We start from the raw sequence: 23777 nt of genomic DNA on the forward strand, positions 1-23777 counted from the left end.
GAGTGCTGGAACAGCCATTACAAGCTTCTCTATTAGCATTTCTGGTGTCACTGCAAGAATAGTGGAGTGGGCAGGGTGATAGACAGGGATTTGGTGAGAGCTGCTTTACAAAAATGCTGAGTATACTCTTGAGGGGACCTCAGCATATAGGGAAGCTAGGAGATGAAGCTGAACCACTATGTCAAATGTGATTTGGAAAAGTCTTGGAGGTGGCACACAGACGCTGAACTGAGTGGGGAGATGTCTGGAAAGGAACGGGGCTTGCTTCCTATTGTCTAATAACATTGAACATTGTTTTCCTCCTTCTATAAAAGGGACAAATGTTTCCTGCCTCTCACCACCTGCCTCAAGTTATAGTCAAAGACTATGCTTAAGACCAAGAGCAGTGGGCAAAGGGGTTCTAGGGAATCTCCGGTGCACTGCAAAGGTCACAGGAGTATTCTGGGACTCATCTTCAGAGTGGAAGTAGAGGCACAAGGCAGCCCCTCTGGGCCCAGGTGAGACTAGTGAAGCTGAAATGTGTTGAGGCAACCCTATGCAGCTCCTACAGCCCAATCCTTGTGTTGGGTTACCAGTAAGACAACATGACAGTCAATGCACAGCTTCATGACACACCAGTCCCAGACACCCCCACACAAAACTCTCTAGAAAGGGTTACATGGAGATGGCCTCAAATACTGCGTGATCTTTATTCCATAACAATCTTAGACTCCAACACAAATTTCATCTTTACATAGGATGGTATTGTACAAAGTAAAATGATTTATGTAAACTTGGATTAAAACACTGATTTTTTTCAACCCCAGACCAGCCCCATTTGAATGAAGGACAGATTTGAGGGCAGAGCAATCGATGAGAGAAGCCCCCCCACTGTCCTTGCTGGCTCCCCAACAGGATCCCACAGTCAGCTGGTATACTAAAGCTTTCCAAGGGAGCCTCCCATTGCCCAGGAACAGAAAACTACCAGTAAGAAAGGACAGGCGGGACACTGTCCTTTCTGGCTGCGTTCCCAGCGTACCAAGTACAATTGGTAGTTTAAGTCTAAGGATCTTTCAAGTTCAACAGGTCCTGAGTGTTCCTATCACACAGTTAGGCCCACATAGCCAGGGATGGGATTCAGGACACCAAAGAGTACTCTACAGGGCAAGTTGCCCAGTAGGTACGCACGTGTATAAACAGGGTGTTGGGAGGGGCAAGGGAAGCACATAGCCAAGATACTGTGGGAATGTAGGCTACCATTTGGTCCAAGATAGCAAAATCTTCCCAGAAAGATAATGCCAACAGCTTTCCCAACTGTCCTGTGGGAATCTTTGGGCAAGAAGTCTCCCCTCCCCCCAATTCCAGCCGAGCCAAGTTCACTGGGAATACGTCAGGCACAGGCCAAAGGGCAGCTCAAAATAGTACGTTTGGCAAAAGGAGCTATCTTGAAGCTAGACACACAGAGGACTTGGAATGGCCTAGGAACTCAGCATTATCATCTTGGGGGTTACTAGATGTTCTAGGGAATCTGAGACCCAAAGGCCATATCAGATATAGGGCAGCAAGCAACCCTTGAATATGGAAACTCTGGAATCTGGGAAGGGGCATAGCACCACCTCAGCCTAGTTTTAGCCCCAGGGGAAGACAGGCTCCAAGGTGTCGGAGACAGTCCTCTCAGAAGTACATAAAGAAAAAAGGACAGAAAGAACCCACAAACATGGGGCTTTTTAAGTCAGGCAGTTTTCTGGTGAGATGCTAGATTTGTGATCAAAAAGGGGCCAGGGCCAGTTTTTCGGGAGGAAAAAACAAAACAAAAACAAACTAGCCTACTTTGGTTTTTTTCTGGAAAGGTTTGGATGATATAGTCTATTCTACTCAATAGCTGCTGTCATTATAGGAAGCTAAAGATGAGGATGTCCTGATGGCAATGGAACTTGGAGAAGTACTGTAGCAGTTCACAAGTAGCTATGTTATCTTTCTTGCTGCCTACTTCCCAGATCCTGACCTGGCTTGGCAGTGGGGCGTAATGGGCCTGCATATTCCTACCAGCAACCTTGAAGGGTATTTTTCTTATGTGATGAGGAGAGAAGACCAAAGAACTTGGGGAAATGTTCACTAAGCCACTTCAACTATGGGGACAAATAGAGACTGAAGAATTCAGGAGGCTATGTGCCAGGTAAAGCTGGTCACAGCTTCCATCTGATCAAGCCAACCAGGGTGGCCCCACACAGGAGGCCAAAATGTTCATTCTCAGGGTGAATTAGCTCTCCTGGGCTAAAGTCACTTCTAGGTCTGGAGTCTCAGAAAAAGATGGAAGGGACGAAGAGAGGAAACACACTGTGATCAGGCTTTGCACACAGAGCAGCACCACATGTATGCATAGAGGAGGATTATTATCACCCTCTAGGAGATGCCACCCACCCAGAGGACCCCAGATGACCAGGGAGGCTGGGCAGGATAGCCAGGCAGTCTTTGTACAGAGAGGCCCAGGCAGCAGGCCAGGCAGGCAGCCTTCCTGAAGGTGAGACTAGGTGTGTGCTGCTGGACATGACTAATCCACCCCAGGGGATAGGCCCAGGGCTCTGAGCACTTCCATAACTTGATGGAGTTCTGTCCCTTTCACAGAAGAAAATGGACTTAAGCTATAGCTCGCTGGGAAGGAATCTGGAACTGAAGACCGTTTTATTAAGAGTCCGTGTCCAATGATTAGGCAGGACCTACATAGAGGGAGAAAGAAACCAGTGTGAGAGAATGGTGTGGAATGTACCGTTCAAGTTACAAGAACAGAAGAATTGCAGACTGAGCCAGCTTCTGTGCCCTAATGACTGAAAGGGCACAAGGATGGAAACCAAGAGCCCCATCCCTGACTGGCCTGCCTCGGCAGGGATGGATAAATCTACACGATAGAAAGCCCACAACATATGTACAAGTCTCTAAAATTGTTTGAAGCTTGTCTGCACTTCTAAACAAAACCGATTCTGCTAATAATAATAATAATGAGTTCCATGTGCCCTGCCTGCGTGTACTGGTATTTTCTTTACTCCTGAAGTCCTTCTTAACATATGAGAGGTGCCCCCAGCCACCAAGCCATCTCACCAGCCAGGTGTGTCAAAGTCACCAGGAAGCAGCTACCAGCTCTTTCTTATAGTGTGGCCAGGGAAGAAAAGCCCCCAACTGAAAAACTTCCCACCGAGGAAGGCAAAGAGCAGAGCCATGTCTATCTATCTCCATGTCTCCAAAACCAAAGCAGAAACTATAAAAAGGAAATTGGTGACATAACAATTGTTGGGGGGAGGGAGAGGCCAAAGAGAAAAGGCCTGTCCTTTCCATCCTTTTTTAGGACATCCAATATGGCTTCTGGTCCAGAGAGGAGTCTGGACTGGTTCCCACATGTAGCAGAGTGGCGCCGCTGCTGGAATTATAAATGTTAAAATCCCTAGTCCCAGAACATGCCTGGGAAAACCCCGCCCACTCAGCCTCTTACTGTAGGCCACATTCCACAAAGCTGGCCCTCACCCCAGGGAAGCCCCAATCAATCCCTTCAAAATCCTGGGCTTCTGGAGGTGCCACCTGGCTCTGCACATTTCCTACTCTCAAGAGGCCTTACCCCTTTCTGAAGTAATTGTCACATTCTGACAGCAGGACTACACGACTATACCCCCGAAGGGAATCTCAAAGATCCTGGGGCCAGGGAACTGAGGCTGGCTTTCTGATCAGAGCCTCTAGAATATGTCTCATGGCCCCTGCCTGCACTTCCCAGCTCCAGCCTTTCCAAAACACCATGCATTCCTTTTTACCCTGGAGTTATTAAAGAACACCCACATGTTCCAATCCTGGGAAAAGGAAGTAAGACTAAAATAGCTGGACTGTGCTCTTGCATGAACAGGCTGCAATCCCAGAACCTTCTCACTGTATGGCTCCAAACCCATTCCAGCCCAGGCAGCTGAGGTGCACTATAGGGGTGATTCCAGAGAGGATACACATAATCAGTTACACGGCTACCTACACTCACAAAGACTTGTGGAAAATATATGAGGAGAACCAGATATTAGCAATATACTAAGAGAACTTTACCCCATATGAGGGATGATCTGATCACCTATGCTGGTGACTGGGAGAGTTATGGGAAAGGAGAGCCACAGTGTCTTACCCTGACTTGCCTAGCCCAAGTTTGAAGAATTCCTAGAAGTCGAAGGGAGTTAGTTACACCTGGGTCTTATTCCGTTTATTCTAACACTGAACTCCTAAGCAGGTCCAGACTCAAGCTAGAATCAAAGCTTAATGAAAAACAAAATAGCCCAACTACAAATAACTGGGCTCAAGAGAAATGTCAAGAAGGGCCATTGGTGCTGTTGCAGAAAACAAAGGATCACACAATAGCTGGAATCCAGCCAGTAAAGCATCACATCCACTCATCTGCAGCGTGGTCTAGCCCCATGCATCCTTGTACACCCTTCTAGCCCCTACTGATTGCTCTCTTCAGTTGCTTTAGATGATTCGTATCACTGGGGCCACACCAGTAGAACTGACCTTTAGTACAAATAACAAAAATAGGTCCCATGAGAAATTTTAGCTTCAATTCAAGTAGAAATATAAGAACAAGAAAAACCTAAACTAGACCCAAAGACCAAAGTGAAACATCTTCTGTGTCTACCCAATCTCTACCTCAGTCTCCTGCCATGGTAGCACTACTTGCTACAGAGGGTGGGGTGGCTGGGCTTCCTGGACCCAGGAAATTAGCTACTGGAGGGTCTGTCCACCTCTACACTCCAAATACCACAAAGTGCAGTGCTTGTGTGGCATGAGGAGACAGAAGCTGTTTTAAAGGTGTGACATTTACTGGTGTATACATGTGTCCATGCACAACCATGTCCTGTATGTGTCCTATGTGGAGCTCTAAAATAAAATCTCACTCAGTATGTCCTTCCTAACAAAGTAGTACTGTCAACAGCCTCACAACAGCACTCTGTACATAGTGGGAAATTCAAACTAGTGCCCCAAACGAAGACAAGTGGGGGACAGCCAAAAATGGGAAGGATATCATCTGGAATGAAGGAGAGGCTCAACCCAGGCGGCCAAAATGGTCAGGGTCCATCGGCAAGGTCTAAAAGTCAGCAGCTCCATGACTTTAAATTCCACCCTCCTTCCCGCCAGGACAGCTGTTCCCAGGACTCTCAGATTACTTGTTGCACAAGCTGTCTACTTAAGTGAGGGGGCGGGTTAGAAAAAAAATGTCTTCTTTCTGTAACAGTAGCAAAAGGCTGCTGGAAATGTCATCATGACAGCCATCAGGGGAAGACAGTTGTAGGGCACTCATGTGCACCCACAGGAGGACTACCACTCAAACAAGAGGGCAGTGGCTCAAATTACTCGTGTGTGAGGAGTCAGGGTCCTCTAAGATCCCAAAGGTAAGCCAAGATGTTTAGCATCAGGCCAGGGTCAGTCTCTGGGATTGTCATTTGAACACTTGGATTCTTAGAAAAGAAGGCTGCAAAAATCTTAGGAGGGACAATCTAGAAAATACAGCCCCCCCCCCCCAAAAAAAAAGAGAGAGAGAAAGAAAGAAAACAGAGGAAAGGCAAATCTAAAGCTTGGCTGGCAATGAAAGTGAAAAGTCAGTGGCTATCAAGAATGCTAATGGATCCCCAAGAATACATCTATTCACCCCATTCACCCTGCTGAAGGCAGTGGCCCCAGTTCAAGGAAAGGCTCAGGGCCAGCCCTTCCCAGCAGGCCTAGCATGCAGCTCCCCCTGCTGGTTCGTGGGAAAAGTGAGGCAAGGTGTTTTAGAATGAACAGGGAAAAGAATAGTGAGACCAGCCAATCTGCACATGCTGCGGAACAAATGCAGAACATACCATTTAATAGATTACATCTTCTTTGTAAATACATTGCTCATCAAAAACAAGGCAGTACAGAGAACTGTCCTGGGAAAGCCCAAGCCTATTTCATGGCCCACAAAAATGTCTCTTCCCTCTAACTCCCAGTTTCTGTGTGTACAGCTTGAAACAAAGCTCATCCTTGTTGCTGTAAGGGAGCCTTGACTTTCCTTAACATGATCCATGGGACAAAGACCCATGGAAGACTGCCAGGAGCCTTTTTGTACACGGGCCCACTATAGGCCTCACACATCACCAGCTGAGACCCTAGGGCTGACTCATGGGTGGACTGTATCTTCTCAGCAAATGGAACCTGCCCCACCCAGGGGTGACACCACTTACATGAGCCTTATGTCAGGCAACCTAGGCACCCCATGACTTCTTCCCTAACTTTCCCTTGAGGTCAATGTGAGCACCTGCTCCTCTGAGAACAACAAAGCAAAGTACACCTCTGGGAAAGCAACCTGTTCCCATCAGTACCACCTGCCCTCACCTCCAGAGCTCTGTAACTGGTGCTCAGAACAAAGGAACTGAACACTATTATATAGGCCCACAGAGAACAGGGATTAGTAGATGAGCAGGACATACATGTAGTTAGAGCAGATCTGGGAAAAGACAACATAAAACAGCAGTAAGCACACTGAAGAAAAAATGGCAGTTTCTATTGTTGGAGCTCAGGCTACAGACAATAGAGCTCGAAACAGACTGATCATGCAGGCTGTCAGGTACAGGTGGCTTGGCTCTACTCTGCTAAAATGTGGCCAGATTTGTTTCCATGACAACTATAAGACCAAAATATTGAAAGAGGAGAGGAGACATTCCAACTCAAGGTTGATGGGACCCCAACACCTGCAGTCCTCAAGGTCTACCCACTACCCAGATGTAGAAAATTGAGTGCTGCTACACATCTTGCTACCCTGCATAGAGAAGTTAACATGATGAATGGAGCAAACAGAAGAGCCCAGGCAGTTTTCAGTGGCCATCAACTCTGGGCTGGACAAAGGACGAGACAGTACCAGGGATGAGTGGGGTAGTTTGATAAGATGCTTAAACAGGAGACAGCTAACCTGTTTCAGAGTCTTCACTGTCAGAGGAGCTAGATTCGCTGGTGCTCTCCGACTCAGAGGATGAGAAGCCCTTCATCTTGGAAGAACCAGCAATCACATCAACTTTTTCAGCTGCAACCCAAATAACAGAACTGTATGAGAAAGGATACCAACCCAGACAGTTACTGATAGCCACAGTGTATTCCCAACTACCCAGAGGAAGGACCAGTGGGAAGTCTGAACCTGGTAGGCTTAAAGACTGCTCCTGACAACGACTAACACCCAGATCCTGAGTAGTTTCAAGTTTCTCACTGGTAGCCCATTACACACTAGCTGAAACATAGCACTGTGCTGCAAGTTCAAGGCCTCATCAAGCTCTTTTTTTATAACACCCTCTGAATGTTTCCTCATAGACTCAGAGAAGATCAGGCAGAGCAGTCATTTCTTCATACAGGTTATCTGCTGTGTCCACAGCAAATCAAAACAAGCAAAGAGCTCCAGGGTTCTCAAAACTTTCCTGTTAAGTTGCAAGAGTAAAGCCCATAGGATGTTATCGAATATCAGATTCAGAGCAAAGTTCTGAGGACTTAGAAGTCAGCATGGGCCAAGAAAGCAGTATGTAAAAAACATTATGACACATATCCTCTAGCTGAATTTATTTATTCAAGCTGAATAAATAAATCCTCTAGTACTAAGGGGGAAAGTTACAAGCCAATGTGAGGCACATATAAGATGGAAGACATGTCTGAAAGGCTGGTGCAGGGATAGGGTAGGCGTCATCTCTGTGAGCAAAGCGGGGCTCAGTACTGAACTAACATCAGTACACATAGGACATCCAGACACCCCTTTCCTCCTGGCCTCACCTCAATAGAGGTGGGAGATCATTTTGGAGAAGACTAACAACCAGAGATAAAAACTGCTGCTGTTTAGAGCAAGGCTCAAAAAACAGCTGATTCACATAGGTTTCAGCCAACCACCAAAGAGGTCCATAAAGGCATGACAACCCAGGGTCTGCTGCAGTGTCATTCTTGGAGTTTCTATAGTAAACGCATGGAATTCATAACTGGGTGGTGGTGGCGGTAAGTGGAGAAGGGGAAGGAGAGGAGAAGGGGAAGAGGATGCTAAGTTAGAAAAGGGCTGAGGGTTTCCATGAAAAGGACCCCTATACCAAGAGTTCTCAACTATACCTTGAGGTTTCCTTTTCTTCCGCAAACAAGAGGTGACATATCGCTCCAACTCTCGTAGTGTAGATGGCTTCAGGGTCTCAAAGTCAATCTCAATCTCATCAGGGTTGGAGTTTTTAAGTGATGGTTCCCTCGACTGAATTATGTGTACTACACGGCCTAGCTTCTCACCAGGAAGTTTGTTGATATCTAGACTTAGCTGCCGCTTCTCCTCATAAGACATGGGCTTACACTTGTCCTCTTCTTCTGATTCATATGTGGGAGGCGGCTTGGTCTTCGTGGGTGCTGGTTCCTTCTTGCTATGAAGGGATGATATATACAATTAAGAATGGGTCCCCTGAAGAAAACTGCACACGTCGCTCAGGATCTATGTGGTTTCGTGAATGCATGTGGGGTGGGCATTGTCTGACTTCCCATACCCAATAGGGAATGGGATTTAAGGCTACTTGCAATCAGAAAGACCTGAGTAAACTTCGGCAGGCTACAGAAGCTGTAGCTGTATGATGGCTGCCTACTGTACCCTCTCTGGTCAAGCAGTGAGTTACCAAAGCTCATTAAGGGAAAAAAAACTGAGGGAGAAGGAATAGCTAAGTGCTTATGATAGGATGCCAACCCAGACTGGTGACTGAAGCCAACAGGGTGGTCTTCCTCCCTACCAAGGATTTTTTGGGATCACCATTCCCAAAGATGGAAAAACTGGAAAACACAGACCTCACATTGCTGTTGCTGCTGTTATTTTTCTTTGTCTTTTTGGGAGGAAGTTCCTTGGTTTTGCTTTTTTTATTTTCCTCCACTTCTTCTTTCTTTTTGTGCTTTTCTTTTTTCTTTTCCTTCTTGTCCTTTTCCTTTTTCTTTGGTTTGTTCTGCTGGGGCTGTGAGAGGGCTGCAAGCTGCTCATGTACAGCTTTGAGCTGTGGAGCAAATGGGACGGAGGGGGGGGAGGGAGAAGGGAAAGGGGGGGAAGGAGAGAAGAGGGGGGAGAAAGAGAGGGAAAGGGAAGGGAGAGAAGAAGAGAGAAAGAAATCATAACCAGGCCAGGCATGATGGCACAAGCCTATAATCAATCCCCTTCCCACATCTGAGAGGCAGAAGTAGGTGGATCTCTTTGAGTTCCTGGCCAGCCAGGGTTACATAGTGGGAACCTGCTTCAAATGCAAACCAACCCACCCACTACCAGACTAAATATTCTTCTCACTACCTAAACCCTGAAGGATATCTGTATCATGTTAACAATTTATGCTGGAGTGTTAAGCTGTGGGTATGGTAGAAGCAGAGGACATGCCTGCTTCCAGCCTTGGACCTGTCAAATTAACAAGATCCCTAAGGTACTTAGCTACTCCTTGATCTCCAAGGACTGCTATGAAAAAGTTGAATAGCCTGACAGATGCTAAATCTCCTGGCTATCTTAGTCCCGGGATGTTTCAGGGGTGAAGGTTTCTAAGGGCTAGGTAAAGATTACTGAAACACTAGGGCTTGGTGACTAACTCAAAGGTAAGATTATTGTAGGCAAACAGCTCCAGGATCCTGAAGCCTATTCTCACAGAAATGTCCATACCTCACCCCTGCTCAAAACACACAGCATATACATCTCTAGGATTAACATGCCACTGAGAAAGAGGAAATGCCACAAGGAGATTTTAAAGAGGTAGAGTTAAGAACATCTCTTAGAAGCCTATGAGAGACTACTATCCTGGCTTCTGCACATAAAACCAGATTCCCTCACCTGTTCCTGGAGCTCAGCCAGCCGCTGGGCTCGCTCTTCCTCGGAGTCATCAGTGGAACTGTCACTGTCAGAAGAACTATCACTGCTGCTGTCACTAGAGGAGGGTGGGGCTACCACCTTTGTAGGGGGTGGCACTGCAGGAGAGGACACCGTAACAACTGGCTCTTCAGGCTCATCAGGCATCTTGGCAAAGCGCATTTCAAACACATCCTGGGGAGAAAAGGCCATGCTTATGTGGGTGCCCAGCCTCAGGAATGCCTTCGGACCAAATCAGCAGGAAATAAGAGAACTATAGGATAGGCACATCTCTGTGTGCGTGCACCTGACGTCACAAGACAGTCATTCTCTGGAGGAAACAGTGACCAAAGTAAAAAACTAGTCTTCTGAGAACTTTAGTTTGAGGGTGCTCAGTAAGTGTTAGGCCATGAGTAAGACCTCCAGAGAACATGCCCAACCTCCTATCAGGTCTGTAGCTCTCTGACATGAGGTTTTGCTGGCCCCCTACATAGAGAAAAGAATACTGGCAAGGGCTCTGAGTTGAGTATTTCCAGTAGAGTACACATGTGTATGTGTTTGCATCTGCCTATTACTCAGAGTAGTCCATTTAACTGAACAAGTCCCTGGATCATGAATCTCTAGAAATGTGGGCTAGTGGTGTAGGGTGCTCATGGCAAGCTTAGGGAAGGGGTACCTTGTGAGGTATAGCCAACCAGAACAGAAGCCACAGTGATTCTGGGCAAAGGAACACACTTTAAGAGACTCTGAGACCAGCTGACAGTTACACGGAGCTACAGAACTCATGGAGCAGTAGTCCCTGCCTGTGCTCTTAGGAATCAAACCACACACAGCCAACCAACTGGCAATCTGTACCCCTACCTCCATGGTGGGCACTCCACAGTCAATCCAACAACTTATAGAATAGACATGTAAGGAATAAGGCTGGCTTCCTAGAAAGATGTATGTTTTTAAAGACCTGCTTTAAGAATGGAATAACCCAGGCTGGTGAGACAGCTAAGCGGGTAAGAGCACTGACTACTCTTTCCAAAGGTCCTGAGTTCAAATCCCAGCAACCACATGGTGCTCACAACTACCCATAATGAGATCTGATGCCCTCTTCTGGCATGTCTGAAGACCGCTACCGCGTACTTATATGTATAATAATAAAGGCTCACAACTATCTGTACAGCTAATAAAATAAATAAATTAAAAAAAAAAAAAGTCCTGTAAACACATGGGCCACAGTTACTACAAATCTTCTGAAATGAAGGGGGAAAGAAAGGAAGTAGATCACTTTCTATATAATTTGTCCAAGTAAACTCTATTCCTGCAGCATAGCCCAATTAAGAAACCTAAGTTGGTCTCAATGAATCTTTTTTTTTTTTTTTTTAAATTGTCCTTAGGGTTGGAGGGATGGCTCAAGAGGTTGAAAGCACTGGCTTCTCTTCAAGAGGCCCTGATTTCAGTTCCCAGCAACCACCGGTGGCTCACAACCATCTATTACTGAGATCTGGTGCTCTTTTCTGACCTACAGGCTGGTATACATGCAGGCAGGACATTGCATACATAATATAAACAAACAAGCAAATAAAGGAATGAATCTTTTTTAAAAAATTGTTTTTGTGTGTATATATCTATGTGAGCGTATGCCTATGGAGAGAGAGTAGGGGTGCATACCTGTATGCATAGAGACCTGAAGAGGGAGGGCATCAGGTGTCCTCCTTTATCATTTACCTATTTCTTTGAGAAAGGCCTCTCTTGAAACATGTATTCTTGGCTAGATAATAAGGTAGCGAGGGCTAGTCGTGTTACTTTCTCCATTCCTCTCAAAAATGGAGTTATAAGCATGTATAGGATGCCTGGCTTATTATGTAGGTTCTGAGATCCAAATTCTAGACCTCATGATGCAGAGTACACTCTTAACCACTTACTCATTTCTTCAACTCCCCCTCAATACTTCTTAAAGAAGTAAACAAGGTAAAAACTTTGTGTCCCTTTCTGGTTATTTATAGCGTTCTGATAGGAAATTTGTAGAAAAAGGGAACAAAACCCAAAGATGATACAAAGACAACTGCCTTCCAGAATAAAGATTTACCTGCAAGAAATAATGATAAGATAATACAAAGAACATCCCACCCCTGCCTCAAGTGGACTCTCCTTGAGAATCGGCGTCTCATCTAAGTCAAGCTTGTTATTAAGTCAGTGCTTATGAAGAGCTCATCTCTGGAGGCTGCAAAGCAGCAGATAGCTTAGTGATCATGATAGTGGTTTTTCTTTCCCTTCTTTAATAGTAATTCCTCAAGATAGTATTTTTCCTTGCTGACATATAAATGAATTGAACATTGCAGTTTCTGCACTAGGGACAAAAATGGACACAGTTATTAAATAGGCAAATACCACCCTAGGTTCTCAAGAAAATGTGAGCAAGAGGAGGGGTCCTAAGATGGAAGTCTGAAGGCACACTGCCACTTGGTGGTCCTGTTTAAGAATTGCAGCCAGCTGTGTAAGGTGTAGCCCATCTTTAATTCCAGCACTCAGAATGCAGAGGTAGGACTAGCCAGAGATAGACAACAAGAGTATAGCTCAAATACGTTAACTAATAAATAAAATATATTTAAAAAATTGTAGCAAAATTTAAAAGCCTAACTTCCACATAAAAACTAGTAATAGCAAACATAAATGGTAAAGGGGCTGCCTTTTTTATGAAGCCGAAGGACAGATAATACCACATTGAAGAGGGAATGCTAGAGCCCAGTACAAGTCAGAAAAAAAACAAAACTAAGCAAGATTTAAAAACAAACAAACAAAAACGCCAAAAAACCAAACCAACAAACACACACAAAAACCAAACCAACACCAAACAAAACCAAACACAACCTTCTAGGTGCTGCAGAGATAGCTAAGTGGTTAACGGCACCAGATGTTCTTACAGGAAATTCAGGTTTGGTCCCTAGCACCTTTAAGGAAGCTGGAGGCTTACAACTCCAGTCTAAAGGATCTGATACCCTCCTTTAGACTCCATAAGCACCAGACATCTCACAGTCAAACCACCTATACAAATAAATGTAAAACAAACAAAACCAACCACCAACCAACCAACCAACCAACCAATCAACCAAAAATTCCCAATAGTTTGACCATGCATTTGAATTTTAAGAGCCAGGTCAACACTAACAACAAAGAACAGTCAATCCTATCAAGCTACCCTTGAATCTGACATGTTCTCTGAACTGAAGGCAACCCATCAACAGAAGCCAAATGACAAAAATGTCTTTAACTCTGGTGAAAGGAGAAAAGATGCTATCGTGTGACACATTAGCAAACCTAATAATATAGTATGGAGGAAGGGAATGACCAAGTTCTAGTGCCTCTGTGTGACAAAGACCAATGGGGTCACCAACAGCTTTGCAAATCTCTGCCCTGGAAACACCTAGAGACTGCTATGTAAGCAGAACCAAGGAAGCCTTGAGAGCCACAACTAACATACCTGTGCTTCAAAATAGCAGGTTGCTCAGCAGACCATTGACCTGAGAGCAGTATTAACCCATGAGCTAAAGAAGAAATGGCTGTGAATTAAGACCTTATGTTTCCTTTAAAAGGCAGGTCTGGGCCTTATAGAGATGGCTCAATGGTTAACAGCATTTGCACCTTACAGATCTCTATAAATTTAGGTGTGTACTTTTCTTTAAAATAAAAGCCTCCTCCAGGTTGTTGAAGGGGCTGGATTGGGGGGTTGGGGGGTGGGGAGGATGAGGGGGAGAGACACAGACAGGCGGACAGATACAACCAGCCAGTCACATTTAAATTAATGACCCTAACTTGAAATGTATGTATCCATTAGGTGAGTTACATATGCTCAGAGGAGCTGAGCAGGGGGATCTCTGCTAGTTTTGATGCCAGCCTGGTCTATGTTAATTGTTCTAGAGTAGCCAGTAGCCAGGCCTACAGAAGAAAAGTCCCTATCTCAAAAAACAAACAAATAAAACTTCCTCCAAGCACCACTGCATTATTATATGTGAAGTGACAGAATAACTACCTGCCAAGGACTATACAAGGCCTGGCCTAACTTTGGAGTCTTACCTGGAGTTTTCGAGCCATGGCTACCACTTCATGGTCAGGAGGATTGTACTTGTAGCAGTTGGAGAACATCAATCGGACATCAGCACCAAATTCCTGGGCATCTCTGTACTCTCGGGACTCTAGTTTAGACTGCAAATACAAAATAGGTCCTAGTTAGACATTTCTGTGTTTTAATGGTGTGTGTGTGTGTGTGTGTGTGGCTACTACTGGAAACAAGGTGGCCCCTTAGTGGCTCTCAATTTAATCCAGGCTAGAGTATGGATTATGGGGACAAAGAAGAACAATAAGCTATCACCCTAATTCTCAGCATGAGACCGAGATATAGCTGCCAAGTCTCGGGGCTAGGAAATGATCTGTTAGTATCAAGCTTACCTACTGATGTCAGTACAAGGTCTATAGGAAAACTGAACACACAGAATCCCAGAAGAGATTATGCCAGAACTGATGAGAAAGTAAAACAAGAGTTCTGATCTTACATGTGCTTATACTGAAAGCACAGAAAAGAATACAAGTTGAACACAGCATTGTCTCCTGTTTGAGCAATGTTATTGTACTTCCAGGAGAAAAATTATAAAAGTCCTCAAATAAAACACTTTAGTAATGATGTTGGTGCTATGTCTTCTACAGATGAAACAGCAAAGCCTTTCTGTCCCATCACACTGAGCCCAGAGTACCCAGAGTCTCCTAGAAGGACAGGGTATTGAGAGAGCATCTTATATCTCCTTACTCCAAGGAAAGATACTAGTTTAGTGTTCATTTATTTCAACAATGAACCTGCAGGGGGCACCCAGAATTTTATTGCATTAGTCTAGGAGAAATTCTGTCTCTGACATCATCCCAAGGGTGGGGTAGCTAACCTTGATTGTGCTCATGTCCATGGGATGTTTAATGATGTCACAGTAGTCGTGCAGACCCAGTGCCTCCACATCCACAGGCTTGTAGAAAGGCCAGGCATAGGCAGCATGTTTCTTGGCAAACATCTCCTTGAGGATGCCACTGCAGCACTTCAGCTGCTCCGAGATCTTGCTGCTCTTCTCTGGCCCTGGGTGCTGCTGTGAGTCCGGTACATCCTTCTTTGGGGGCTTCACAGGTCTGCTGCTCTCTCGCCGAGGACCCAGCTTGGCGGTCTTGGGCTCTGGGGCCAGTGAGGGTGGCTCATGAATAGGGTCGATGGTGGTGGGGGTGGTGGTATCTGCTTTCCTCTTCACCCCTTTCTTTGTCTGCCATGAGCACAGGCACAAAAGTCTCAATCAGAGGCTCTGGCTGGTACAGCTGCTCTTCAGGATCACCTCTGAAACCAAGCCCTGACCAGGATCCCAATACTCAGGACAGGCCCAAAGGTATAACTGCACGGAGACCCTGTCACACCACTGTTTTCCTCAGCTGGAATAGAACCAGCCAGCAACAGGAGAAAAGCACAAAACTCAATAGAGTATTTGCTGCCTTAGAGGCCACAGAACCTCCTGAAGAGGTTTACTGCTTAATACCTGGGCCTTGACCACACAGCCCATAGAAGAAATAACTAAAAGAAGCCTGTAAGCCCGTCTCTGGTGGTAGCAGTCCACCAGTGCCCAGGATGCTCACCTTCACAGGCTGTGGGGTGGTCGCAATGATGGGTGGGTGACTCTGCACAGGCTGTGGAACTGGAGCAGGTGGGGGTGGTGGCTGGGGGGGTACCGGTGAAGGAGTCTGAAGTGGCTGGGGGGGCACCATTGTCATGACAGGAGGCTGGGCAATGAGGTCTGGGGTAACAGCAGGAAAGGGGTGAGTTGTGGCCTGCACAGGTGGAGGAGGGTTCTGCTGAGGCGTCTGGGTCTGCGGAGAAGTTGATGCTTGAGTTGTGTTTGGTACCGTGGATACACCAGGCTTTGCTATCCCTACCAATCATAAAAAGGATAGAAAATTTAAAAGATATGCTAGCCACACACTGGCTGACCCTGACAAAACACTCATACATATTACTACATTTGTTTAGTAATAAGACCAGAATACTCCAGATATCACTGTGCACCAAATTTATCCCTGTGTCCCGAGGGTTGAGAGGGAAGTGGTATCATGCTACATTCCCTGAGGTATCCTGCTGGTAACTCCTCACTCAGATGGAGGCTGAGATAAGAAGGGAAGCCCAGGCTAAAGAATGAGAAACCTATGCACTGTGTTAGCACCAGAGATGCACATGGAGATCAGAAAAATGTTCCTTGGAGAATCCAGATAGCTATCTTCATTTCCTTCAGTGTGCTTTTGGCAGGATCTGGTAGCAACCAACCTTTTGAGGTTTCTGAAAACTAGGATGATCTCAACTCTTAGAGTCACTGGGAACTAGTGGACAACTGTGGCCATCTGTGACTACCCAGGTTGTTTGCCTGAAGCTGTATCGTCCAACACAAAATAGTCACACGGCATACCAAATCAGAATTAAAAACAAAAGATTGTAACTACAGCTCAAATGTGAGCAGGAGGACCAAGGACCATATCCTGCACTACCAAATCCTGTGCATGCAGACAGAGTGACAGCAAGTCTTTAAAGCCTGCAATCTCAGCAGTGAGGAAGTGCAAGGATTAAAGTTTTGGGGCCAGACTGGGTTATGCCAATTAAAAAAACCCTACCTCAGGAAGGAGGTAGGGAGACAGGGAAGAAAAAACATTCTATCTGTAGGCTGTCCTAGAGCATTGTCCAGGAACCATATGAGGAAGAAGGGGGAATATGGGGGTCGGGGTAGGGAGGTGGTAGTTTCTACTGAATTTCACAATTTTCTTTCTAGGTTGAGATTCCCATGCCTACTCCACAGTTAAATCATCAAAACTGTTAGTCCCAGAAAGAAAGTGAGGAGTAGGTTCTGCATGCTATGGATAAGGGATGTGATTTAGTATGTGTGCCTGTAGTGAATATCTGTAATAACAATACTCAAGATGCATGAAGATTTTTAGTCTGAGTTAACAGAGGGAAGGCCAAGAAGGAAAAGTTGATGGAAGGGAGGGGAAGAGAAGAAAGGAGTGGGAACATACATGTGAATGACTGGCTTTCTTTGGTAATTCCAAGAGCTACTCTAGATTCAGCAGTCCCCTGTGTCTTTGCCACTTTAGAGCAAGGTGGGAGGCCAGGCTAAAAGCATCCCTTCAAAGAAGCAAACAACTAACAACCAGGGGCAACTGAAAACTGTCACCCTTTGCAGCTCAGAGCCGTAAAGTACAGGACATAGTACCTGTTAATACAACTTTGCCAGATGGCTGCTTGAGTTTTGTTAGTAGTGGTGCAGTTGGAAACTGGGAAGCAGGAAGGAATAAGTAATTGGCTTCAGATGAGTGAGCACCAAAGGCAAACATGACTGGCACAGTGCATTAAGGGAATTCAGATAACAAATCTTAAAGATTGGGAAACTAGTTACAACAGCTTCAATCAGAAAAATGTCTTTATTCTAAAATGGAAAAGCAGGGCCAGGGGTGTGAAGCTCAATGGTGAAACACTTGCCTAACTATGTGAGTGGTGCTGGAGTTGAGCTTTAAACCACAAAACAAATAATAAATAATAAAATTGAGAGAAAAGCAAGAAACATCTACAGTACCAAAGGTGAAGAATCAAATGCCAAAGTGTTTGGAAAAGCCATGCTTTCTTTTATACCTAAGTTTATCAATCATTCAAGGCCCAGTGACTTTTGTCAAGGGGACACTTCAGATCCATGGGACCTCCTGGGAACATAGATAATACTGAAGCTAATCCCACCCTTTTCAAACAATAGCAATGAAGTATTTGCTGTCACCACCTACCTCCCTATAATCCCCAGCACTCTGCTAAACTTGGTAAATAGGCAAAGATGAGGGAGAAACACAACTACCTGTTTCTTTTCTCCCTCGTCCTCTTCCTTTTGCCTGGACTATCATGATCTCAGTTTCTTCTGTAGGCAGTTCATTGATTTTTTGCAAGAAGAGCTTCTCCAGAGCTTCTGCCATTAAGACGATGTCATCTCCAGGCTGGATGAGGAAACAGGTGGGGTAGAGCTGGAAGGCCCCTTCTTCCCACCTCTGTGGACAGGACACCAAGGCCACCCCCATGCCCCAACACATGGAGCACTGTACCCAGGCTCCTTCCATGATATGGACTCCAGGGGGCCACAATCATTATGCTACCAGGTATTCCTAACAAGATCTGGACTCCAGGGGCCATAATGGCTATGCTATTTGGTATTCCTAACAAGACCTATCCACCTGAATCTCCCTTCAGTTTTAAGCTCCAAGAAACTATCCTTGTGCCTTATGTACCTACCAGCTCAATTTCCTAACGGGAGGCCCTCCTTTACTTTGGGATTTCTTCAGATATAACTCAAATGAATTCACTAGAAATACTCAAACTACACAGCATTTTTTTCTGGTGATGAATACTCTTTAGGGTTCCAACAGTGCTCCCTAATGTACCCCAATGGCAGCTCAGTGAGGTTTGAACAAAGCCCTTATCACATTGCCTTATGGATCCCCACTCTGTCACCACGTCCAGAACATGCTGTCCCCGTTCAGCTCTAAACTGAGGGCCTAGTCTGTACATTTTAATTTCCACCTAAGTGGTGAGAACTAAGGCTTTACAAAACACAGTAAACTTCAAGAAACTCACCTACCCATCTCTTCTGGGCAATTTTACCCACTACACGAGCAGAGGTCAAAAGCTGAGTTCTGTATAGTGTCTCCCTCCAGAGTCGTTCTATTTGAAAGGGTTGGTTTTAATCACATCTGTGGTCTGAACTGTAAACAAATGATCTGGCTTCATGGCACAGCCGAGCCGAAAGGTTTGGCTACGGGGTTAGGAAGTAACCCGTGGGTCTATATGTAAGACCAGGAGGACACTGGATTTTATGGCCACGTCCGCAGTTCCAGGAGACTGTGACCCACAGAACAGCTGGGGTCTGCAACTAGCCCCACTGTACCCTCTCACATCAAGGTTTGTGCCTGAGCACACCTCTGCAAAACTCTAAGTTGTGCAGGCTCTTTTACCTGAAAATGTATACCATCCCAAGGGACCAACTGGTGTCATCTGTCCTCATATGTTCTCTACTAGACATGCTCAAGAACTAAAATAAAAACCCAAGGATACTCAAGACAGATGCTTCGGGCTAACAAGAATAATGCCCTCCTCCCCACAAAAGAAACACCCAATCCTATGCACAATTTCAGGTCCCGTTACCCTACTTCTGGGAGTCTCTAGCTATCAAACTTACGCAGCCCAGCTATCCCAGAAACCCTGCCCTTAAGGTTCCTGACAATTTTACTCCCCCTCCTTCCCAAGCAGGGAAACTGGACCTCTGCCCCCAACATCTCACCTTGTTATAGATGTAACAATTTGTAAACATAGTGTTGAAGTCCTGGATACATTCCTGAGCATTCCAGTAATAGTTGTTTTCCAAGCGCTTCTTTATTGTTCCCATATCCATGGGTGTTTTAATAATTTTATAGTAATCCTGAGGAGCAGAGAAATCAAAGGACAGTGTTACTGGAGCAGTCATGGCTGCTTGGGCATGTGAACCTTCTCATACATTAATAACTCCACAGCCAAAGATTTTCCCATGGTGTCAGTGAAGAATGTAAAGTGGGTAAAGGACAGATTCCTAAATACTAGATGGCGACTTGGATGTGAGAAATGTACAAGCTAATAGGTTGTCTTCATGGGGGAAAAAAGTCAAATATTTTCTTTTTACATAAAACAAAAAAAGATAATTTAGTGTATACACAATATATTCTGATCAAAATCAGGCCTCATCCCCCAGTCCCCTCATCTAGGCCTCCTTGTCTTCCTTTTTAAACATTCCTCTGAGTCAAATTAGTGATGCCTGTATCTCTGAGTCAAATTAGTGATGCCTGTATGTTCGTGGGTGAACACATACAGCAACGTCTCAGTAGACATATCCCCTTCCTCTCAGCAGCCAATTATCACTATATCCTCAGGTAGGGGTGGAGCTTTATAAGCGCCCTTCTCTTTGGGGCTTTAAACACCCCTTCCTTGTAAGAAGTATCGGGGTGGCACACAACATTTTAAAAAGCAGTTCTTGGGGATAGAGGGACAGAGGAGAGCATCAAAGTATGTTCCAAAATTAAAGTGGACAATGGGGTTTTAAGGCGGGCTGACACCTAGAAACAAAGGGCAACAACTGTCTATGCAAGAGGCGGCACAAGCAGGCCTCTTGCTCTGGGAAAGGCTGCATCCATGCGCCAAGGCCAAAAGGCAACTGAGAATCAGACTTTGTAACTTATTTCATGCTATCTCCTCCCTTCCTGAGAAAACTAAAAACAAATAAACTAACACCTATGGAAATCTAAATATTTTTATTCTGTGGACAAAACTCTCCGAGAACAGTGTTTAGACCTGCATTGGCTAGTGTTTCAAGTGGCTCAAAGACAGAAGGACAACATTAAAGGGCAAGCTAAAAAGAAGTGGGATAAAAGAATGTTGGGAGAAAGAAAGTAAGAGCTAAGGCAATGGGTTTAAGGTAGGACAAGAGGTCAAACTGCATGTGAAGACGTAAGGCTCTCAGAATACAAAAGGGGGACCTGGAAGATGGCTTTCTAATAGTTCCTGAAAAGTATGAGCTTTTATGCCACCAGCTGATTAGCCCCCAGGTCTATTCGGGTTTAGGGCCTTGAGATCACTCTTGCCCAGCAACCTTTCTTTGAAGACATCAGTGGAGGTACACACCTCCACTGATTCAAAAGTTAGGAGGATATACAGTAAAACGACCAGACCTGGCTATGTAACAAGTTCAAGGACTCTGTCCCTTTATTTTTAAAAAGGCTGCTAAATGTGATAACAAAATTAGAAGGGTAGAATTCACATCATCCAAAAGAGGGAAATTCAGGCTCACCTTCAGGAGTTCCAGCCTCTGAACTTGACAGATTTTAACGTGGCCTTACCTGAGTCCCCCAGGAATCTCCTGCATTGGTTGGTCTTCGCCCCTTCATGCCTCTGCCCCTATTAACAAACTGATCTTCTGTTCTAGCCTGGACATACGTCTCCCTCAACACCAAGTTTCTCCAAATAGTTTCATATCCTCATCATTTCATTCACACTATCACAAATCTGGCTTTGACTTCTATGTCACATCTTTCTAAGACTACTGGTCTTCCAACAGCCAGCAGAATGATAGTGTGGGACTCTCATCCTTTTGATTTCATGGTCTCTGACATAAAAATCTGGGGACTACTGTTTGCTGGTGATTATTTGGCCTCTTCAACTAAGAGCTCTCCTTGGCCTTCTTCTCATAAAAGTTTGGAAACCTGCCTTCCACTCCCAACTCTTTATATTCTATTTGACCTAAGAGTGTTGCTGTGGTAGTCTAATGAGAATAGCTACCACAGGCTTATATACTGAAATGTCTGGCTCCTAGTTGGCAGACTGTTTAGGAAGGATTAAAAAGTGTAGCCTTGCTGGGCAGTGGTGGCGCACGCCTTTAATCCCAGCGCTTGGGAGGCAGAGGCAGGCAGATTTCTGAGTTCAAGGCCAGCCTGGTCTACAGAGTGAGTTCCAGGATAGCCAGAGCTACACAGAGAAACCTTGTCTCGAAAAATAACAAAAGAAAAAGAAAAAAAGAAAGAAAGAAAGAAAGTGTAGCCTTGTTAGAAAAAGTGTCACTAGGAGAAGGCTTTGAGGTTTCAAGAGTATACACCAGGCCTGGGGACTGTTCCAACACCATACCTGCTTGCCAACATACTCCCAGCTATGATGTGCAAGGACTAATCCAATACTCCGAAAGTGTAAGCAAGTCCCCAACTAAATACCTCCCCCCCGCCCCCCGAGACAGGGTTCTCTGTGTATCCCTGGCTGTCCTGGAACTCACTCTGTAGACCAGGCTGGCCTCGAACTCAGAAATCCGCCTGCCTCTGCCTCCCAAGCACTGGGATTAAAGGCATGCGCCGCCACCGCCTGACCTAAATACTTTATTTTATAAGCTGCCTTGGCCATGATGTCTCTTCACAGCAAAAGAATAGTCACCTTTTCACCTGCAGATATTCAATATCCCTGCTCTAGACTATTGCCATTAATCTCAAGCAGCCTCCCAAGTGACCTGCAGGCCCCCACTGCCAGTTGCCTGTATTACTTATCTTGGTGGGCACTACCCTCACACACACACCTCTTTCTAGCAAGTTCATGACCCAGATGTCTTGTCTCTTCTCCTAAGACCAAAAGACATATATTTAATAGTCAACAGTTATCAAAACTGTGATTTTCTTTCTTTTTTTTTTTTTTGGTGGTGGTGGGGGGGTCGAGACAAGGTTTCTCTGTGTAGCCCTGGCTGTCCTGGAACTCACTCTGTAGACCAAGCTGGCCTCCAACTCAGAAATCTACCTATCTCTGCCTCCCAAGTGCTGGGATTAAAGGCATGCTATACCACTGCCCAGCTAAAACTGTGATATTCAAGACAGGTCAGAGTAGATTATCACATTTTGAAGAACTTGAAAACCTATCAGAAGCTAGGCCACCAACTACACATGAAAGAGTTCAAGCCCTCACAGATCAAACCTGGATAATGGCTACCACCACATAACACATTTGCCAGAGGGGCATGGAACTTAATACATACCAGAGAATAACTTAGAAAAAACTAAGCCTTGGCTTTTGAAGGGAACTATGAAAGCACTTGTCCTAACCATTCACTGAGGTTCAGTGAGGTAGTTTAGGTTATAGAGCTAGCTGTCTGCTAAGGATAGGTACAAATGGGACATTCCCTAAGAAAGAAAGAACAAGACCAAGTATTTTGGAGGAGAGATCCCTGGGGGACAGTAGCAGTCCCCTTCAAACCCCAGAGCCTGTGTGCACTTACTTCCTAGGAGATAGTCTTTCCCAGCTTAGGAGTGCTTTGGTGGGGCTTCAAGTAATTGCTGCTGCAGTAATCTCTGTACAGGCTGGCCAACCACAGCTAAGGAAAAGGTTTGAAGTACTAGTTGGGGTTCTGAAATCAGCTCACCCTGTTTTAAACTTTCTCTATACAATTTCACCTGGAGTCCCAATTAACTAAGAAGTAAGTTAATGTCTAAGGCAGTTAGCGTCCTCTCTTTCTTTCAAGTCTACAACAGCAATATACTGAAAGAGCACTGTGGACACTGGTGTTCAGAGTTCAATGACTCCAAACCCAACTCCACCCTTGTGCAGAATCTGCCTTTACCAGGAGACTGGGGGTGGTAGAAGCCAGAGAGGCCCTGTCCAGATAGCTACTCACAGGGAGGTTCAGCTTGACGGCATCCACAGGCTGCTGGAAAGGCCACGCAAACTGGTGTTTCCATAGTGTCTTGAGCACCACTCTGAGCAGATATTGCAGTTGGTTGGTCTGCCTCTTGGGCTTATTAGGGTTGGAGGTCTCTGGGGGTGGAGGATTGGTGCTGGCTGCATTTGCTGGCTGGGGCTGGGCCTGGGCCTGCGTTGTAGACATCTGGGAGGTTTCTAGACCATCCCCCATCACGGGCAGATTTCTCAATCTCGTCCCAGGGCCGCTGTCCGTAGACATGCTAGTGATCCCATCCCATTCTTCACCAGGCACTCTGAACACAAAGAAAAAAGTCCCATTAAACACCAGACAACACATAAGCCAAACTAGAAATGAGTAACCCTGGCTGCAGATTCCAAAGACTGGGCTCCACTGGGATTATTGGGTCAAGATGGCTAGGAGAGCTACTACTCCACTCTCCAACTAAAAGTGCCCTAGTAATTATCTCTTCTAAGACTGGCCATCTATCTGAGCTTGGTGACGAGAGGGGGTAATCCCAGTTACTCTGGAGGCTGAAAAAGGTGATTTTGTCAAGTTTAAGACCTAAATGAACAACTCAGTCAGACTGTTTCTCAAAATAAAACAAGAAGGGGATTGGGTGGATATACCTCAGTGGTAGAGTGCATGCCTAGTATATACAATCCTAGTAC

At 45.4% G+C, this 23777-nt stretch overlaps 1 protein-coding gene across 1 annotated transcript in view; it reads right to left on the bottom strand.

The window, feature by feature from the left end:
• Brd4 (bromodomain containing 4) overlaps window positions 1-23777 on the bottom strand; it is a 37116-nt gene that overhangs the window by 7563 nt on the left and 5776 nt on the right. Inside the window, exons 2-11 of the mRNA XM_031350334.1 lie at window positions 23083-23401; window positions 19195-19332; window positions 17722-17857; window positions 15473-15765; window positions 14746-15108; window positions 13889-14017; window positions 9812-10021; window positions 8800-8999; window positions 8092-8387; window positions 6926-7036 (exon numbers count right to left, since the gene is read on the bottom strand). Of these exons, the coding sequence (XP_031206194.1) occupies window positions 6926-7036; window positions 8092-8387; window positions 8800-8999; window positions 9812-10021; window positions 13889-14017; window positions 14746-15108; window positions 15473-15765; window positions 17722-17857; window positions 19195-19332; window positions 23083-23401 (2195 nt within the window). The remainder of the gene's footprint in view (window positions 1-6925; window positions 7037-8091; window positions 8388-8799; window positions 9000-9811; window positions 10022-13888; window positions 14018-14745; window positions 15109-15472; window positions 15766-17721; window positions 17858-19194; window positions 19333-23082; window positions 23402-23777) is intronic.

This window comes from Mastomys coucha, unplaced genomic scaffold (assembly GCF_008632895.1).
Source record: "Mastomys coucha isolate ucsf_1 unplaced genomic scaffold, UCSF_Mcou_1 pScaffold4, whole genome shotgun sequence".
Classification (NCBI taxonomy): Eukaryota; Metazoa; Chordata; class Mammalia; order Rodentia; family Muridae; genus Mastomys; species Mastomys coucha.